The following is a 21,298-nucleotide window of genomic DNA, read 5'->3' as shown; positions in this document are numbered from 1 at the left end:
GGGGGTAATTTGGCTAAAGTTGTGGGGGGTAGGGCTTGTTCAAGTAATTAGTGGGCCCAGGACATCTGGAACACGTCACGGCAGTGGAGAGGTAGGTATTTCAACTTTGCAAGTGCTGTGATCCTGAGCAAGCAGGGGGGCCCACTCGTTGGCATTGGCACTGGCACAGGGCCCCTCAAAGTACAGCGGTGTGTTTGCACGGCGGGGGCGCCTCCCACCGGCAGCAACACTTTTGCGTACTATGAGGGGCCTTGTGCCAGTGACGTCGCCAACGAGTATTCCTCCCCCCACCTGATGAATGAACCTGCACCTTCATCTGCACCTTCCTCTTTGTCCCCGTGTAAGGTGGTATGGTATGCGGGAAGGGGGACCTGACTTTCAGCACGGTCACAATCTTGCAGTGTAGCGTGCACGGGGAATGTTGCGTTATGGGTCAATGTACCAGCAGACTCATCTATCACTGGCTGGGCAATGGGCAGGATGAGGGGGAAACAGATATGGGCCCAAAGAATAAAGTGAGCTAAATGCAGTGCAAAATTGGTAACAGGACTACACAGGGGGCATTGTTTTGTTCAGTGGAGGACAACTGGAATGAGAGGCTGACACAGAGAGTAGGCCCAAATCAGTAAGTATTCTAAATGCAGTTCAAAATTGGCAACAGTAGTAAACCGGCGGCACAGCTTTGTTCACAGTAGGAGAACAGCAAGGAGCAGCAGACACAGATAGAAGGCCCCAACCCAACTAGTAGGCCTAATGCAGTGTGGTTTTCAACAACTACTTCAGAAGAGCCAGAAGATCGAAGCAATGGAGACAAAACCTGGGGAACACCTTGGAGTGGAACACACCCCATACCCAATTTGTAGGCCTAATGCAGTGTAGTTTTCTACAACTACTAAACGAGAGTCAGAAGATTGAAGCAATGGCGAGGAAACCTGGGGAACACCTTGGAGTGGAACACACCGTCTCTACACCCCATACGCAATTTGTAGGCCTAATGCAGTGTAGTTTCAACAACTACTAAACACGAGCATGAAGATTGAATCAATGGAGAGGAAACCTGGAGAACACCTTGGAGCGGCAGAGACCGTTAGTAGGCCCTACCGAAGTAGTAGCCCCAATGCAGTTTTCCAATTCCTAGAGGCTGAAAACCAGACTATTGACGCTCAGATTTTTTTAAAGGAGGACAGCTGTATTGAGTGGCGCAGACAGACACAGTTATTAGGCCTTAATTTGAATTAGGGACTGCAGATAGACTTTGTAGGCTGTCCCCTGTGGACCATGCATCCAACACATTAACCCAGTGCGCCGTAATGGACACGTAACTTTTTGTGGAAATGCCTACTGGTCCATGTGTCTCTTGTCAGGTGCACCTTTCTACTACTGTTTTATTGCCTGAGTGCTATGACAATGCAGACTTTTTGATGCCGGTGGAGGGCTGGGATGGCTTTTCTCGCAAAAGAAGTGTCGACTGGGTAGCTTGAACCGTGGTACAGAGTAGTTCATCTTTTTTAAAAAAATATAAAACAAAGAAAAAAAGTAGGCTCCATGCACTTTCAGCTGGGTTCCAGGGGTACACGGCCAGCATTGGCCTGGTCAGTGGAGGACAAGTGTAAGGAGGTACCGCAGACAGGCTTCGAAGGCCTAACATAATAAAATTGGGCTGTAGGCAATTTAAAATTGGTTCCAGGGGTACACGAGCAGCAGTGGCCTGGTCAGTGGAGGCCTAGTGGAAAGAACGGACCGCAGACAGGCTTCGAAGGCCTAACATAAAAAAATTGGGCTTGCTGTAGGCAATTTCACATTGGTTCCAGGGGTACACGGGCAGCAGTGGTCTGGTCAGTGGAGGCCTAGTGGTAGGAGGGACCGCAGACAGGCTTTGAAGGCCTAACATAAAAAAATTGGGCTTGCTGTAGGCAATTTTACATTGGTTCCAGGGGTACACGGGCAGCAGTGGTCTGGTCAGTGTAGTAGTAGTAGAAACAACGGGCCGCAGACAGGCTTCGAAGGCCTAACATAAAAAAATTGGGCTGTAGGCAATTTAAAATTGGTTCCAGGGGTACACGAGCAGCAGTGGTCTGGTCAGTGGAGGTCTAGTGGAAGGAGGGACCGCAGACAGGCATCAAAGGCCTAACATAATAACATTGGGCTGGCTGTAGGCAATTCGAAATTGGTTCCAGGGGTACACGGGCAGCAGTGGCCTGGTCAGTGGAGGCCTAGTGGAAGGAGGGACCGCAGACAGGCTTCGAAGGCCTAACATAACAAAATTGGGCTTGCTGTAGGCAATTTTACATTGGTTCCAGGGGTACACGGGCAGCAGTGGTCTGGTCAGTGTAGTAGTAGTAGAAACAACGGGCCGCAGACAGGCTTCGAAGGCCTAACATAAAAAAATTGGGCTTGCTGTAGGCAATTTTACATTGGTTCCAGGGGTACACGGGCAGCAGTGGTCTGGTCAGTGGAGGCCTAGTGGAAGGAGGGACCGCAGACAGGCTTCGAAGGCCTAACATAACAAAATTGGGCTTGCTGTAGGCAATTTTACATTGGTTCCAGGGGTACACGGGCAGCAGTGGTCTGGTCAGTGGAGGCCTAGTGGAAGGAGGGACCGCAGACAGGCTTCGAAGGCCTAACATAATAAAATTGGGCTGTAGGCAATTTAAAATTGGTTCCAGGGGTACACGGGCAGCAGTGGCCTGGTCAGTGTAGTAGTAGTAGAAAGAACGGACCGCAGACAGGCTTCGAAGGCCTAACATAACAAAATTGGGCTGTAGGCAATTTAAAATTGGTTCCAGGGGTACACGGGCAGCAGTGGCCTGGTCAGTGTAGTAGTAGTAGAAAGAATGGACCGCAGACAGGCTTCGAAGGCCTAACATAAAAAAATTGGGCTTGCTGTAGGCAATCTTAAATTGGTTCCAGGGGTACACGGGCAGCAGTGGCCTGGTCAGTGGAGGCCTAGTGGAAGGAGGGACCGCAGACAGGCTTCGAAGGCCTAACATAATAAAATTGGGCTGTAGGCAATTTAAAATTGGTTCCAGGATTACACGGGCAGCAGTGGCCAGGTCAGCGGAGGCTGATTGTAATGAGTGTCTGCCAGTTAGTAGTCCAAAACAATACATAAATGTGAATGTCTCACATTAAAACCCAACGAAAACACTAAAGGGTGCAATCTTTAGGTACAGGGGTGGGATCCTCTGCGTAGTTTCTGACCTACTAATTTGGCGCCAAGTATTTACTTGGGTAAATAGAGGACACTGCCCCTGACTATGTTAAGTACCATCATACATGTCAACACAATGGTATTGTCAGTGGCAGGAATGGAAGGATGTCAGCGCATAGTCTAAACATTGGTGGAAGTGTGAGAGATAATTGTGGAAGTGGTAGAGCAATGTTTGACCTGGGGGTGGGTGAACTCTCTTGTGGCCGGCGGTACAGGGCCAGGGCCCCTCATGTTACAACAGTGTGTCTGACGTTGGGTGTGCACCACCACCGCCAGAGACACTTTATTGTACTATGAGGGACCCAGTGTCAGTGCTGTCGACCAAAAGCGGGCACACCCACCTCTTCAGACAACCGCACTCTCACGGGTGCTTGCGCCAAGTCGCGATACCACGGCCCCGTGTGGGGAGTTTGGCCATTTAGGGAGGTGTAAACATGTCGTATGCTGGACAATCAGCTGCTGCAAATTAAGACATTTGATAAGTAATTCACAGTAGTCCACAGGCAAGAGCTTTTCATAGGAAAGCTAGGTGTCGCCCAGGCAATGTGGGGCAAAAGAATTAGAAATCCAGTTGTGGTTCATTTTAATGAATGTTAGATCATCAACATTTTGTGAAGCCAGACGAGTCCTTTTTTCGGTTAATATTGAACCAGCAGCACTGAATACTCTTTCAGATAGGACACTAGCTGCCGGGCAAGCAAGCTCCTGCAATGCATATTCAGCCAATTCTGGCCAGGTGTCTAATTTGGATGCCCAGTAATCAAATGGGAATGACGGTTGAGGGAGAACATCGATAAGGGATGAAAAATAGTTTGTAACCATACTGGACAAATGTTGTCTCCTGTCACTTTGAATTGATGCAGCAGTACCTGTCCTGTCTGCGGTCATAGCAAAATCACTCCACAACCTGGTCAGAAAACCCCTCTGTCCAACGCCACTTCTGATGTGTGCACCCCTAGCACTCCTGGTCTGCTGCCCCCTGGAGCTCGTGTGAGAACGATCACGGGCGCTGTGTGCTGGGAATGCCTGAAGCAAACGGTCAACAAGAGTTGATTTTTTTGTTGCTAATATTAGTTCCAAGTTCTCATGTGGCATAATATTTTGCAATTTGCCTTTATAGCGAGGATCAAGGAGGCAGGCCAACCAGTAATCGTCATCGTTCATCATTTTTGTAATTCGTGTGTCCCTTTTGAGGATACGCAAGGCATAATCCGCCATGTGGGCAAAGTTCCAGTTGTCAAATCTGCGGTTGTGCTTGGTTGAGGGGCAGTTGCAGGCAAATCTACGTCACTTGTGTCCCTCAAAAAACCAGAACCCGGCCTTGCCATGCCACCAATTTCCAGTGCCCCCGGGAAAGCTTCCTCATTAAAAATATACTCATCCCCATCATCCTCCTCGTCCTCCACCTCCTCTTCGCCCGCTACCTCGTCCTGTACACTGCCCTGAGCAGACAATGGCTGACTGTCATCAAGGCTTTCCTCTTCCTCTGGTGCAGACGCCTGATTCTTTATGTGCGTCAAACTTTGCATCAGCAGACGCATTAGGGGGATGCTCATGCTTATTATGGCGTTGTCTGCACTAACCAGCCGTGTGCATTCCTCAAAACACTGAAGGACTTGACACATGTCTTGTATCTTCGACCACTGCACACCCGACAACTCCATGTCTGCCATCCTACTGCCTGCCCATGTATGTGTATCCTCCCACAAAAACATAACAACCCGCCTCTGTTCGCACAGTCTCTGAAGCATGTGCAGTGTTGAGTTCCACCTTGTTGCAACGTCTATGATTAGGCGATGCTGGGGAAGGTTCAAAGACCGCTGATAGGTCTGCATACGGCTGGAGTGTACAGGCGAACGGCGGATATGTGAGCAAAGTCCACGCACTTTGAGAAGCAGGTCGGAGAAACCTGGATAAGTTTTCAATAAGCACTGCACCACCAGGTTTAAGGTGTGAGCCAGGCAAGGAATGTGTTTCAGTTGGGAAAGGGAGATGGCAGCCATGAAATTCCTTCCATTATCACTCACTACCTTGCCTGCCTCAAGATCTACTGTGCCCAGCCACGACTGCGTTTCTTGCTGCAAGAACTCGGACAGAAGTTCCGCGGTGTGTCTGTTGTTGCCCAAACACTTCATAGCCAATACAGCCTGCTGACACTTGCCAGTAGCTGCCCCATAATGGGACAACTGGTGTGCAACAGTGACAGCTGACGATGGAGTGGTTTGACGACTGCGGTCTGTGGAAGAGCTCTCGCTTCTGCAGGAGGACGAGGAGGAGGAGGAGGGGGTGCGAACGCCTACAGCCAACTGTTTCCTAGAAGGTGGGCTAGGCACAACTGTCCCGAAATTGATGTCCCCTGTGGACCCTGCATCCACCACATTCACCCAGTGTGCCGTGATGGACACGTAACGTCCCTGGCCATGCCTACTGGTCCATGCATCTGTAGTCAGGTGCACCTTTGTACTCACAGATTGCCTGAGTGCATGGACGATGCGCTGTTTAACATACTGGTGCAGGGCTGGGTGTTATGAAAGGTAATTCAGTACCACAATGGACATAGAGGTCAGCGCACATACAGTGACCTGGCAATAACCCAAAAAACAAGAACGAGCTCTGAGACGTGGGAACTCTGTTGACCGCAATCCCTAATCCTCTCCAACCACACTAAAGGCAGCCGTGGATTGCGCCTAACGCTGCCTATGCAACTCGGCACGGCCTGAGAAACTAGCTAGCCTGAAGATAGAAAATAAGCTTACCTTGCCTCAGAGAAATACCCCAAAGGAAAAGGCAGCCCCCACATATAATGACAGCGAGTTAAGATGAAAAGACAAACGTAGAGATGAAATAGATTTAGCAAAGTGAGGCCCAACTTTCTGAACAGAGCGAGGATAGGAAAGGTACTTTGCGGTCAACACAAAACCCTACAAAAACCACGCAAAGGGGCAAAACGACCCTCCGTACCGAACTAACAGCACGGAGGTACACCCTCTGCGTCCCAGAGCTTCCAGCAAGCAGTAAAAAATAAATAGACAAGCTGGACAGAAAAAAAACAGCAAACAAATAGCAAAGAGGAACTTAGCTATGCAGAGCAGCAGGCCACAGGAACGATCCAGGAGGAAACAGGTCCAATACTAGAACATTGACTGGAAGCCAGGATCAAAGCACTAGGTGGAGTTAAATAGAGAAGCACCTAACGACTTCACCACATCACCTGAGGAAGGAAACTCAGAAGCCACAGTACCACTTTCCTCCACCAACGGAAGCTCACAGAGAGAACCAGCCGAAGTACCACTTGTGACCACAGGAGGGAGCTCTGCCACAGAATTCACAACAGCTGGGATGGCTTTTCTGGAAAAAGAGTGTCGACTGGGTAGCTCGTAGCGTGGTTCAGCTTCGCTTTCAACTAACCGGTAGGGCATCATTTCTAACGATATTAGTCTAGCTATGTGGGCGTTCAAACCCTGTGTACGCGGATGCGAGGATAAGTACTTCCTTTTTCTAATCAGAGTCTCATGTAGGGTGAGCTGGACTGGAGAGCTGGAGATCGTGGAACTAGCGGGTGTGCCGGTGGACATGGCAAACTGAGAGACGGTTGGAGACGGTATTGTTTCCGCCGGTGCCCTAGATGCAGTATTTCCTCCTACGAAACTGGTTATTCCCTGACCCTGACTGCTTTGGGATGGCAAAGAAACCTGCACAGATACTGCCGGAGGTGCAGAAAATGGTGGCCTTACAGTGACGGAAGGGATGTTGCGTTGCTGAGTAGCTTCATTGGCCGAGTGTGCTACAACCCTAAGGGACGTTTGGTAGTTAGTCCAGGCTTGCAAATGCATGGTGGTTAAATGTCTATGCATGCAACTTGTATTGAGACTTTTCAGATTCTGACCTCTGCTTAAGCTAGTTGAACATTTTTGACAGATGACTTTGCGCTGATCAATTGGATGTTGTTTAAAAAAATGCCAGACTGCACTCTTTCTAGCATCGGATCCCTTTTCAGGAATTGCAGACTGAGCTTTAACCGGATGGACACGCTGTCCTCCAACAGTTTTTTGCTTTGCAACGCGTTTTGGGCCAGATACGGGCCCGGCAGATGGAACCTGTTGCGATGTTGATGCCTGCTGCGGCCCCTCCTCCTCCGCTTCAGAACTACTGCCGCCTGCACCCTGTTCCCCCAATGGCTGCCAATCGGGGTCAACAACTGGGTCATCTATAACCTCCTCTTCTAGCTCGTGTGCAACTTCGTCTGTGTCATCGTGTAGGTCGGTGGTATAGCGTTCGTGACGGGGCAACATAGTCTCATCAGGGTCTGATTCTGGATCAGTACCCTGAGAGGGCAATGTTGTGGTCTGAGTCAAAGGACCAGCATAGTAGTCTGGCTGTGGCTGTGCATCAGTGCACTCCATGTCAGAATCTACTTGTAATGGGCATGGCCTGTTAACTGTTTCACTTTCTAAGCCAGGGACGGTATGTGTAAAGAGCTCCATGGAGTAACGCATTGTGTCGCCTGCTGCATTCTTCTCTGTTGTTGTTTTTGCTGAAGAGGACAAGGAAGCGACTTGTCCCTGACCGTGAACATCCACTAACGACGCGCTGCTTTTACATTTACCAGTTTCAGAAGAGGAGGCAAAAGAGCTAGAGGCTGAGTCAGCAAGGTAAGCCAAAACTTGCTGTTGCTGCTCCGGCTTTAAAAGCGGTTTTCCAACTCCCAGAAAAGGGAGCGTTCGAGGCCTTGTGTAGCCAGATGACGAACCTGGCTCCACAGCTCCAGACTTAGGTGGAATAATTTTTTTCCCACGACCACATGATGCTCCACTACCACTACCATCATTACCAGCTGACAATGAACGCCCACGGCCACGACCTCTTCCACCAGACTTCCTCATTGTTTTAAAAACTTAACCAAAGTAACTTTAGTTGTTGCTGTCAAACAACTTACACGGTGAGCTATAACTTCAGTATGAGTTAGATATCCCTTTACAGGTGGGTGAGACCACAAGGAAAATCAGGCACAATGTTACACACTCTGTTTTCTGTGGCACCAAATCAGAGAGATGCCACACACGCAGGACTGTCACTCAAGCACAAATGTCAATATTAATCTCCCACTGTATTTTTATTTATTTTTTGTTTTTTAAGGAAACTTTAGAAACAAAATAAAATAAAATGATTTATTCAGGAAGAATTTGGAAAACAAATAAAATAAAATGATTTTTTCAGGGAGAATTTAGAAACCAAAAAAAAAAGAAAATAGCCTTTTTATGGCCCAGTGCCCACTATTTGAGAAAGAGAGATGGCACACCCAGGAGTCAGGAGTGGCACACAAGCAGAAAGGGCAATATTAATCTCCCACTGATTTCTTTTTGATTTTTTCAGGGAGAATTTAGAAACACAATAAAATAAAATAAAAAATAGCCTTTCTATGGCCCAGTGCCCACTATTTGAGAGAGAGAGATGGCACACCCAGGAGTCAGGAGTGGCACACAAGCAGAAAGGGCAATATTAATCTCCCACTAATTTCTTTTTGATTTTTTCAGGGAGTATTTAGAAACCCAATAAAACAGAAAAATGAAAAAGCTTTCTATGGCCCACTATGTGAGAGAGATGGCACACACAGGGATGGCACTCTAGCAGAAATGCCAAATTGCCAATCTTAATCTCCCACAAAAAAAAAAAATTGAAAAATGAAAAGGCTTTCTATGGCCCACTATGTGAGAGAGATGGCACACACAGGGATGGCACTCTAGCAGAAATGCCAAATTGCCAATCTTAATCTCCCACAAAAAAAAAAAAACAGGGACTGTCCTACAATTACTATCTCCCTGCAGTAATCTCAGCCAGGTATGGCAGGCAGCAATAAGGAGTGGACTGATGCACAAATTAAATAAAAAGTGTGGACAAACAAAAAAGATAGCTGTGCAGAAAGGAAGGAACAAGAGGATTTGTGCTTTGAAAAAAGCAGTTGGTTTGCACAGCGGCGTACACACAGCAATGCAGCTATCAGGGAGCCTTCTAGGGCAGCCCAATGAGCTACAGCGCTGAGAAAAAAAAAAAAATACAGCCTCCACTGTCCCTGCAAACCGAAGGTGGTGTTGGACAGTGGAAATCGCTACAGCACAAGCGGTTTTGTGGTTAATGGACCCTGCCTAACGCTATCCCTGCTTCTGACGAAGCGGCAGCAACCTCTCCCTAAGCTCAGATCAGCAGCAGTAACATGGCGGTCGGCGGGAACGCCTCTTTATAGCCCCTGTGACGCCGCAGACAGCAAACCAATCACTGCAATGCCCTTCTCTAAGATGGTGGGGACCAGGACCTATGTCATCACGCTGCCCACACTCTGCGTTCACCTTCATTGGCTGAGAAATGGCGCTTTCCGCGTCATTGAAACGCGACTTTGGCGCGAAAGTCGCGTACCGCATGGCCGACCCCACACAGGGTTCGGGTCGGGTTTCATGAAACCCGACTTTGCCAAAAGTCGGCGACTTTTGAAAATGAACGACCCATTTCGCTCAACCCTAGAGGCAACACTTTCACATTGTTCACATGTATGAATGCTTTTCATAGGGATTTCACCTAAGCAGATAGGGATACATTGAAAAATTAAAATGGAGCTCTACTCATGCATACCCCCCTTTCCCATGTACACCAAGAACCTGTCATTCATGCACTTAAACGTCTTGTGACAAGGACAGAAATGCCCTTTTACCCATTGACCCCATATGAATTCTTTCTATCACCTCACTAACTCAACTTGTTATCCTTATAGAAGAATCATCAAAAGTAACCAAAATTATTATTTTAACTGGAAGAAGATGATTGCCTCCTTAAAGACTAAAAAGAAACATTTGTCAGAACTCAAAGTAAGATAAAAGTTTCTGCCAATGATATAAAGAAAATATTATGGTCATCAGATTTTACCACGACTATTAGAAAACTAGATAAAACAAGAGTAGAGAGGATGATATAACCTTAAGCTTTACAACATCCATTCACCTTGTGGTTTCTTGGTTTCCTTCATATCTAAGGCTTGTGGTTTTTACACATTTTCTGAGTGTAACAGCTGCAACCACTTGTCTTATCTCTGCACAATCTTCATGTTATATCACTTTACAGAACACCCACAAAGCATCATAAAATACTTAACCTTAACTTTAAAAAAAACACATTATTTCTCATATTTATCTTCAACTAGACCCGCCATCTAAATGTTGATTAAAGGCAGATATATTCATATTTTCTATTTTATAATTTAGAAATCTATCTTATAAAATAGGCAGGTTCACATATAGATGTAGAGGTTGTTAACACAACATGACTTAAGTGCTGTTGATAATGATGACGTAAATCAAAAGTTTTCTTTAAGTTGCAAAAAGAATTAAAGAAAAACTTCCAACATTCTAGAGATTTATTTATCTATCAGAAGGGCTGAAAATGGTGGAGTAGCAGACCTGAGTTTGTCATATTACTATTATTATTTACTTGTCGTTTTCTATAAGGAACTAATTCTGTATGAGCTTTGGATGAAGAATATTTTAGCCGAGAGCTTAGTAATTATAGCCTAAGCTACATATTACATTGAGAATATCATTGAGAGGAATGAGTAGTCCCCTTCTATTTATATGCACTCCATACCAGCTCAGTGGTCATATTACAGAAATCATTGCTTCATGTTATTTCCTTTTAAAAAAAAATAACTGTCCTTACCTGTGGCTGCAATAGCAGACAGGAGGCAGGTGATCAGCAGACAGGAGCTCATTGTCCACTCGGCTTCCAGAACTATTATAGCAAAAGAGCTTTGATCTCAGCTGTCCGTGCTCTGTTATAATTCATCCATGGGTGTTGCCAGAACTCGGCAGATGGGATAGGGAGGGGAATACACCAGGAGATGACATGTTCCATTAACACAACTCAAGGTTTACATGTTTATTTTTCTATTACAAACCCCTCTCTGACCACAAAAAAACAATTTTGCAAAATTTTCAAATTTGTATTTGCAAATGCAAAATGGAAAATAGTATGAAATTATAAGTATCTACTTTTTTATAACATTTTTGTTTTAAAGGAATGCTATGTGTACAAACTGAAGCGCTGCGTAATATGTTAGCACACTATATTAAAAAAAGATTATCATTATTATTATTATTATTATTAAGATTGTTAAATTGTGTAATGCCTGGTGTAGGTGCAAAACGTGATACATAGCCTCAAAAAAGAGAGATTTATTTTGTCATGGTTCTGAAAGTGTCCAAAAAAATTGTATTTTTTTTCTGGTGTTTTATTTTTTTCTGTAAATGGATTTTTTTTTTCATTTACATTTTTGGAATCAATATTATTTTGTTGCCCTTTTTAGAAAGTTATGGGTGGCAATGAAGACAATATTAATTGTTTTCCTTGTATTTCCTGATATACAAATTACAGGTAACAATTCTGTAATAGTTAATGTTGAATTTACATTGAAATCCCTTTAAAAAGAATACTACACTAGGGCCCAATGGTCAACTGTGAGTTATGGCAAAATCATGACATTATTGTGATTCATTAAAGGGAAGGTGCCGCGTTTTAATATTGTAAAAAAAAAAAAAAACCTCTTTAATTGCTTATTTTTATAAGTTATTTTCAAGTGCATAGTATTTATTGTTTTTTTTTTATTCATTTTTTTTTCTGCCACTGGGCGCCGCCATTTTCATTTGCAGGACTGTAAGTATAGCTGCACGACACTTACAGTCTTCACATACGGCAGCCCTGGACATAGACAGCTGTAGTCGGAAGGCGACCCCATAGCTAGCAATGCATTACACATAAGCTTCTCTCTGCTCTGATGTGGCCACGCCCCCTGGGCTGTCTCCACATCACAGCAGTGGCAGGAGGTCGGCGCCATCTTGCTTCAGCCTACAGTGGAGTGTACCTGACTGTGAGCTCCACTGTGACGGAGAGCCGTGCTGTTGGAGGAGCAGCTCCATCTGTCTCCCCTGACACTCAGCGGCCGTTCCCTGTCCTCTGCTGCCTGGTGTGTGGCTGAATCTCTAGAATCGCTAGAGAGTCTGAAGTGCTGAGGTCTGATGTTCTCTTATCAGGAGCTGCAGAGAGGTAACAGAGGGGGATGGGGGAGGCTCTGTGCTGCTCGGACCTCACTGCAGCTCCTCACAGGACATCAGACCCTGCATCTATCACTGTACTGTGCTGAGCCATGTATCTAATCCTCTCCTGTGTGATACTGTCTGCTGAGCAGTGTATCTAATCCTCTCCTGTGCTGACCTGTGTATCTAATCCTGTGGAATACTGACTGCTGAGCCATGTATCTAATCCTCTCCTGTGTGATACTGTCTGCTGAGCCGTGTATCTAATCCTCTCCTGTGTGATAGTGTCTGCTGAGCCGTGTATCTAATCCTCTCCTGTGTGATACTGTCTGCTGAGCCGTGTATCTAATCCTCTCCTGTGTGATACTGTCTGCTGAGCCGTGTATCTAATCCTATCCTGTGCTGACCTGTGTATCTAATCCTGTGGAATACTGACTGCTGAGCCGTGTATCTAATCCTATCCTGTGTGATAGTGTCTGCTGAGCCGTGTATCTAATCCTCTCCTGTGTGATACTGTCTGCTGAGCCGTGCATCTAATCCTATACTGTGTGATATTATGCTGAGCCGTGTATCTAATCCTCTCCTGTGTGATACTGTCTGGTGAACCGTGTATCTAATCCACTTCTATGCACTCCTCTCCCCCCTGCATATCTTTCCCCATTGCACACACAACTCAATGCGTGCGATAACAGGAGCTGCGGGCGTCATGCTGTATTATGGCATTATGTGAGATCTATATGACGGTATTATGTGATCTGTATGGTGGTATTATGGTTGATCAGTATTGTGAGAATTATATGGTGGTATTGTGTGTGATCTATATGTATGGCGGTATTATGTGAGAACACTGGCAGCATTGTGTGTGATCTATATGGCGGTATTATGTGAGAACACTATGGCAGTAATATGTGTGATCTATATGGCGGTATGTGAGAACACTATGGCAGTATTATGTTTGATCTATATGGCAGTATGTGAGAACACTATGGCAGTATTGTGTGATCTATATGGCAGTATTATGTGAACACTATGGCAGTATTATGTGTGATCTATATGGCGGTATTATGTGAGAACACTATGGCAGTATTATGTGTGATCTATATGGCGGTATTATGTGAGAACACTATGGCAGTATTATGTGTGATCTATATGGCGGTATGTGAGAACACTATGGCAGTATTGTGTGATCTATATGGCGATATTATGTGAACACTATGGCAGTATTATGTGTGATCTATATGGCGGTATTATGTGAGAACACTATGGCAGTATTATGTATGATCTATATGGTGGTATGTGAGAACACTGGCGGTATTATGTGTGATCTATATGGTGGTATGTGAGAACACTGGCGGTATTATGTGTGATCTATATGGCGGTATTATGTGAGAACACTATGGCAGTATTATGTGTGATCTATATGGCGGTATGTGAGAACACTGGCGGTATTATGTGTGATCTATATGGCGGTATGTGAGAACACTGGCGGTATTATGTGTGATCTATATGGCGGTATGTGAGAACACTGGCGGTATTATGTGTGATCTACATGGCGGTATGTGAGAACACTGGCGGTATTGTGTGATCTATATGGCGGTATGTGAGAACACTGGCGGTATTATGTGTGATCTATATGGCGGTATGTGAGAACACTGGCGGTATTATGTGTGATCTATATGGTGGTATTATGTGAGAACTGTATGACAGTATTGTGTGATCTATTTGATAGTATTGTGTGTGATCTATATGGCGGTATTATGTGAGAACACTATGGCAGTATTATGTGTGATCTATATGGCGGTATGTGAGAACACTGGCGGTATTATGTGTGATCTATATGGTGGTATTATGTGAGAACTGTATGACAGTATTGTGTGATCTATTTGATAGTATTGTGTGTGATCTATATGGCGGTATTATATGAGAGCACTATGGCAGTATTATCTTCAGAAAGCGGACCCATTCTATGGTGGTTCTGGCTGAGCACCTGCACGCGGGTCTGGGGTAATAGAGGGGCAGCATGACCTCTAGTTAGGTGTAGTCAGGGGAAGGCTGGTGAGGCAGCTGTAGAGAGGGGTCTCATTTTTATCGTTACTATTTGGTTACATTTCCTTCCCAGCGTCACCCCGTACTTCGCCTGTCGCCTCGCTTTCACACATCGCCAGGACAGGATGGGGAAGACAGGATCTGAGGAGGGGAATGGGGTCTTTGCATGCAATGTCTGGATCAGAACAGGCCATCAATATGCAGAAATGTTTCCTGGATTTCTGTGGAGCAAACAAGCAGACGGTCCATCCATGTGTATAAAAGACAGCGCTCTATGTACAATCCCTGGCTGCTCCGCGCACCGAACAGGGGGCGCCCATAGACCAGCACACTGCTCTCCTGAAATACTCTGTGCTGCTGTCACCCTGCTCCCTCCACCACATATCTCCCAGAATCCTTGCTGCCTGCCATCCTCGGTGACCGTAGACTTGTCAGTATAAGGCTGCTTTCACACTAGCATCGGTACGGGCCCATCGCAGTGCGTCGTACCGACGCATGCTGTGAAAGAAATGCCCGACGTGGGCAGCGGACGCAGTCTTACGACGCTTCCGCTGCCCCATTGTAAGGTCTGGGGAGGATGGGGCGGAGTTTCTGCCGTGCATGTGCGGTTGAAAATGGCGGACTCGACGCACAAACGTTACATGTAACTTTTTTTGTGGCGGCGGTCCACCAAAACATGACGCAACCGTCGCACGGCAGTTACGACGTGTGGCAATACGTCGCAATGCGTCGGTAATGTTAGTCTATGGGGAAAAAACGCATCCTGCAGACAACTTTGCAGGATGCATTTGTTCTCCTGAACGACGCATTGCAACGTACAGCCAACAACGCTAGTGTGAAAGTAGCCTAAGGCTGCCTTCACACTATCAGTATTTGGTCAGTATTTTACCTCAGTATTTGTAGCCAAAACCAGGAGTGGGTGATAAATACAGAAGTGGTGCAGATGTTTCTATTATACTTTTCCTCTATTTGTTCCACTCCTGGTTTTGGCTACAAATACTGATGTAAAATACTGACCAAATACTGATAGTGTGATGGCAGCCATACTCTGCAGTCGCCAACAAAATGGCTGCTCACTGGGTTCCTGAATCTCATCCTCTCTAATCCCTTAGCAAACACCCAGAAGGGGAGGAGAGGAGACATCACACACGTCAGCAGACTCCGCCCATATTTACTGCAGTGCTGTAATGTGAGCTAGTTGTACACTAGGTTTTTGTGAAATTTCAGCAGCTGCTCCCCCTAGTGTTGAAAAGTGGAAATTCCAAAACTTTTCAAATTATTTTTCATATTTTGCTAAATTATAAACAAATGATAATATTTTTTAAGAAAACGTAATCATTAATTCTTTACATTTTTACAATTTCTGAAAAAAAAAAATTTTTTTGATGGCACCTTCCCTTTAAGCACAAAGCACAAGCCCATTTCCTCTGTACCAAGGGTGGGCAACACTCCAAAAACTGCTCAGAACATATTGATCACGGAGTTATTAAACTCCATAAATCATGAAGCGTTAGATATACCAAATAACTTTTATTAACACATAAAACTACAAACAATTAAAAGAATGCCTCACAGTTACAGATAGTAAACAATACAGAGATCAGCTAGATAAGCAGGTGTAAACCCATCTAGGTAACATTCATCTATATATCATAATGTGCAAAAAATATGCTTTCTCAAGCCCAAAGATACTGTTGTATATCGGTGACGATGCAGGCTATACAGAGGGAAACGGTCTAACGGCGCCATAACGCGCTGTGCAAGTATATCTTCCACCACTAAAGCCAGAGCGGGTCATAGAGAGAAGGCTGAAAAAATCAATGCACGCAGGGAAAATTGCCCAGCAGCGGACGTAAGTACGCCTGTAATATATGGCTAAGCCTATAAGTCTATGACCCTCGTAACAAAGTGGCCAAGTACCAAGGGAAACCCTCACCCCAATGTACAAACAACTCCTGCCCAGCAAACAGTCCCGTCAACCTATAGTCACAGCTCTAATAAGGCTAAGAACCAATAAAGCTGCACAGAAGCAAAAAACATATGAAAATGTGAACAGATCCCATACATATTACCTGAATACGTTTCCTGCAATGATAGCCTCGTGGCACGCTGAAGCTCTGTTAACCCCGATGTGATTGCTATTGTGATTCATGCATGAAACAAAGCACTACTGACAAAGTTTTTATCCTCTTAATAGATGGCAATATATCCTATGATATAATGCTGCGTACTTACAATTGCTCCTTTTGCCTTTCTACTCGGAAAAGTGTTCTGTTTTCTAAAAGGTCTATGAAATCATGAAATTAGATTTGATCCAGTTGGATGAACACGCGGGTGGGCTGGGCTACAGGAGTAAATTAATTCTTCAGAAATTATGAGAAAAAGGTTTTTTTATTCACAACGCGCTTCGACGCCTTAACGGCGCCTTTATCAAGTGCTAATTATACAAATTTTCTCTTCAGAGAGGAAGAGAATTAGAACTCTAGTGCCACCTATTGGAAGGTAGCGATCCTACAAGTCAATGTCGACCCTTTAAAGAGCCTTGTCACATGACTTAGGATAATAGCCAAACCAGAATCTCAATGTGGTCGCATCTGTTCTTTTTTCACTTGGTAAAGACACCGGTAGGGCATTGTGAATAAGAAACCTTGTTCTCATCATCATTTCTGAAGAATTGATTCACTCCACCAATGTGTTCATCCAACTGGACCCAATATCTCTTGGCGGATTTATCCACGAGCCACGGCGCAACAGCAGCAGTTTTTCTTCATGCTTATATAGGAGTTCTGCCTGTCACAACTCCACCAGTTGAGCGCAACCATCACTCTCCTACTGTCCCTCGATAGGGTATCACCCTATTGTGCGCTCTGTTTCCCACTTCTAGATTAACTCATCATGTAGTTATAAAATGACTAGTTGAATCCTTCTAATCTCTATGCAGAAAATGGAAGTCTATTTTCCATGTATGAGTCATAAGTCACTGCAAAATTCCCTGGCAATGGGAGAAAGGAGCAGCTGGATCTGAAAGTGAAGAGGGGGATGACTCAAATAAAAAGAGACTTCCTGTTTCTACATAGAATAGAGAAAAGAGAAGCATTTACAGGGTAGAATGGCAAAAGGAGCAATTGTAAGAACAGTGCTGTACAATACGATGGTTACAATATATTAAAAGGATACAAAATTTGGCAGAAGTGCTTCTTTAAATGGGTCCTTGTGATGATAGTGCAACTTCCAAGTATGTTGGAATTCTTAGCAATGTGAAATATGTTTTCTTAGGGCAGTTTCACCCCATGGTTTTTGCAAAAACTATTTTGCACTAAATTTGAAAAATATAATTTGGTAAAACATTTTACATTTTTTAAGTACACTAGTGATTCCATTCTTCAAATGAGACATGTAGCAACATGTAAAATAAAGCCTACATGACTGTGTAATGAAGAGACAAGATGTCAAGCACGGGAAGAAAGCAGAACAATGTAAATATATGCATAAGCTTCCCAGATTAAAGGAGTTTTCCGACCCAGACAAACTGCTATCATCAGTTAGTCACCGCGTGACCGCATGCATAAAAATTGCATATGAGATTGCAGAAAGACACATCTGACCCTGAAATCCCTTTAATGTAAAACCAATTGGTAACCCTTAACTGTTCATTGTCTTATTTTAGAAGCAATAACTTTTTTTGGACATAATCAAAATTACCGTGTCTTAAAGAGAATAAAGGGAATGAAAGAATTAATTATAATGGCTCCGTACCTTGTAGAGACATCACAGAGGGAGAGTCTCAATAACATGTGCTTCCACCCCAACGCGCGTTTTGGACCTGCCTTCGTCGGGGTAAATGCCCTACAAGGTATGGTACCATTGTAATTAATTCTATCATGTAGTCCATGCCCATACTAATGACTATATGGCCTTGTCATAATACTAGCTGGATTTGTTGATACCTGACACCTAATTATTTGGCGCTTATTGAGGGTTTTGGAAATATACTTAATACTGTGTGACAGTGTGACACTATTACTTACATATGTCATTGTCATTTTAGCTCTTACCGTGTGTCCTGCAATCCTCTATACCGCACATATGCACTTTTTTCTTCCTCTTACCTGTTATTATATGCTACAATAAAGTGATTGTACCTTCTATCATAATTTGGCTTCATGATCGTTTTACTTACCCTCTTTTTCAGAGCTTATGAATTTGGAGAACTATTTTCCAGCAATTTGTCTAGTCCTCTACTGATAATCTCCTGATGATAAAACAGTGTTTGTATCAGAACTACAGCAATCAGCCCAGTTAGTGATACAGGGTCCCTCTTTCTACATGATGCTGCTCTCAGACTAGATGGGAAAACCTAGTAACAGATTTCTTATAAAGAGATTATTAAATAAATATTTAATGCTTATTCATAAGAGAGATCTTTAATTCACATGCACATAAAGACCCCATTGAACTAATATTGATGATCTATTTTAAGTATTAGATTTCATCATCCACTGCTAACTCCTCCTTAAAATGATGTTATAGCTCAGCTGCTGCCGTCCCAGTCTACACAGAAAAGCAGAAAACTGGAAACATTGCGTAATTTTCAGCGTTAGGTGTGAAAATTGCACTTTTATATATTTCTTTTATGTGGATAATTATCTAAAAGTAATTTTAAAAAATTATGATAAATATGATGTATGATCACTGGTGATCTGGCTTCTAACAATGCCACCGATTCTGAGAATGGAGAATGCAAAGTTCCCTGTGTGAGCGAGAGCAACTGGTACTCTTATTGACAGTGAATGGAGCAATGGTCACAAAAGATCATTACTGTGTCAACCAAATTGGGGACTTTGGGACCCAGTTCTCATGATCAGAGTGTGTTCCATTAGCATATACCTGCCCAATTACACATTTATCGCCTAGCATTGGATAGTTCATATATATGGGATAACACATTATAGCAGTAAAAACCCACTAAATGGGATTTATTACTATAATACAGAGCAGAAAGGGGTAAAATCTGAGATGTGTCATATTATTATAGCTCCGTTTATTATCAAGTGTTAGCAATGTTTTGTTCCTTAAGTTAAAAGTTTTATATATTTAAAGAAGCACTCACAGCAAAGTTTTTATCCTCTTAATATATTGCAGGCATCATATTATACAGCAGTGTGTACTTACAATTGCTCTTTTTACCTTTCTACCCAGATAATTCTTCTCTTTCTCTACTCTATGTAGAAAGAGGAGGTCTCTTTTCTCTGTACCGGTCAACTCCTGACCCAGCTGCTCCCTTCTCCCTCCTGCCAGAAACTTTTGCAGTGACTCATGACTTTTGCAGTGACTTATGACACATGCAGGCAAAATTGTCCTCCTGTTTCTACGTAGAGTTTAGAAGGATTCAGCTAGTCAGTTTCTAATCATGTGATGTCATAGACTTAATGGAAAAGAGAAGAATAAATTGGGTCGAAAGTCAAAATAAGCAATTGTAAGTGCACAGCGCTGTACAATATGATGACGGCAATATATTAAGAGGATAAAAAAATTGAAATGCCATTAATTAGAGATAAGTTGTGAAAAATAAGATTCGTTCCTGCTCTTCCAGCTATCAGAGGGGTTCCTGTTGTGTAACTTCCATCAAATAAAAGTCACATTCACACATACAACATTTGGTCAGTATGATACATCAGAATTTGTAAGGCAAAATCAAGAGTGAGTGAAAAACGCAGAAGTGGTGATGAGTTTCTATTCTACTTTTACTCTGATCGATCCACTCCTAATTTTGGCTTACAAATGCTGATGTAAAATACTGACCACAAACTGAACATGTGAGCGTGGTCTTATAATGATTATTCAATTGAAGGATTAGATTACCTCTTAATTCCTTTTCCTCTTCCACTACCAACTAAGCTGTAAGATAATTAAATAACTCCCCTGATTATGTCCAATTCTACACAGAAAAGCATAAAGCTGGAAACATTGTGGTTTCCTGTGGTTATAGTGAAAAATGGAATTTGTAAAATAATGATGAAATAATCTGTAAAATAATGATGAAATAACTCAGCTGATTATGTCCCACTCTACACAGAAAAGCATAAAGCTGGAAACATTGTAATTTCCTGTGGTTGGTGTGAAAAATTGAATTTATTTGCCACATGGATTCTATTTATGATGATTATGGGTTATAATAAATATTTTCTGTAGTTTCTAGTCTAATGCCAGGAAAAGGTCTTCAAATTCGTCCCGCACGCACACACCTTGTGTTAGGGCTAGCGGAACGCACCAAATAATAAGATAGGTAGAATAAGGTGCGTTCGCAGCCCGGGGTCCACCGTGCAGAGATGGAACCTGCTGCCAAGTAATGACGGACTATATGGCGGTACAATGTGAATACACACGGGTTAACTTCACCGTGTGTGAAGGAAGCGAACCCTGTTAAGTCACAGGGCCGCGGTACCGCACACAAGAGCACAAGCAAGGAGTCTCCGAGCTCAGTCCTAAGACTTGGGATCTGAGTCTGTGTAGACTACTTGCGGTCGACACCGCGACTGGGGTGTCAGCGTTACCAAAATAGTAACAAAGGAATGTACAAGAGTGCGTGCGGTGCCGCTCTGGCGGACGCCACTGGCCACCCAGGCTTGGGTCAGAAAAGCGCTGTGAAAGCGCACGGCGCCGCACTGGCGGGCACAGCAACTAGACGCTGTATTAGTGTGTAACGTGCTGTTGGATATGTCGGGCGCTAGATAGCAATCATACACCTTCCGTAAACAGTCATCCAATAGGGAGGGTAATTTAAAGAGCGACTTTCACTCACAACACACACACGTTTACAAATGTACACTAGCACATGGCCGTGCGGCCATGCGAGCCTTAAATAGCTGCAGCACGTATAGGACCTTTCAAAAGAAGGACCAATGGAATTGCTGCAGTACCTGAGCATGTGACCCTAGATCTCCACTGAGAGATCTTGCCCTGGGCA

General features: G+C 44.0%; 1 protein-coding gene across 1 annotated transcript in view; it reads right to left on the bottom strand.

The window, feature by feature from the left end:
* LOC138652305 (phospholipase A2 inhibitor and Ly6/PLAUR domain-containing protein-like) overlaps positions 1 to 11,000 on the bottom strand; it is a 59,340-nt gene extending 48,340 nt beyond the window's left edge. Inside the window, exon 1 of the mRNA XM_069743093.1 lies at positions 10,913 to 11,000. Coding sequence (XP_069599194.1) covers positions 10,913 to 10,964 — 52 coding nt within the window. The 5' untranslated portion in view covers positions 10,965 to 11,000. The remainder of the gene's footprint in view (positions 1 to 10,912) is intronic.
* Positions 11,001 to 21,298: the final 10,298 nt, after the last annotated feature.

The sequence above is a fragment of the Ranitomeya imitator genome, chromosome 10, assembly GCF_032444005.1.
Source record: "Ranitomeya imitator isolate aRanImi1 chromosome 10, aRanImi1.pri, whole genome shotgun sequence".
NCBI classification, from domain to species: domain Eukaryota; kingdom Metazoa; phylum Chordata; class Amphibia; order Anura; family Dendrobatidae; genus Ranitomeya; species Ranitomeya imitator.
The sequence above is the reverse complement of the archived record's forward strand: the minus strand, read 5'-3'. Positions and strand labels throughout refer to the sequence as shown.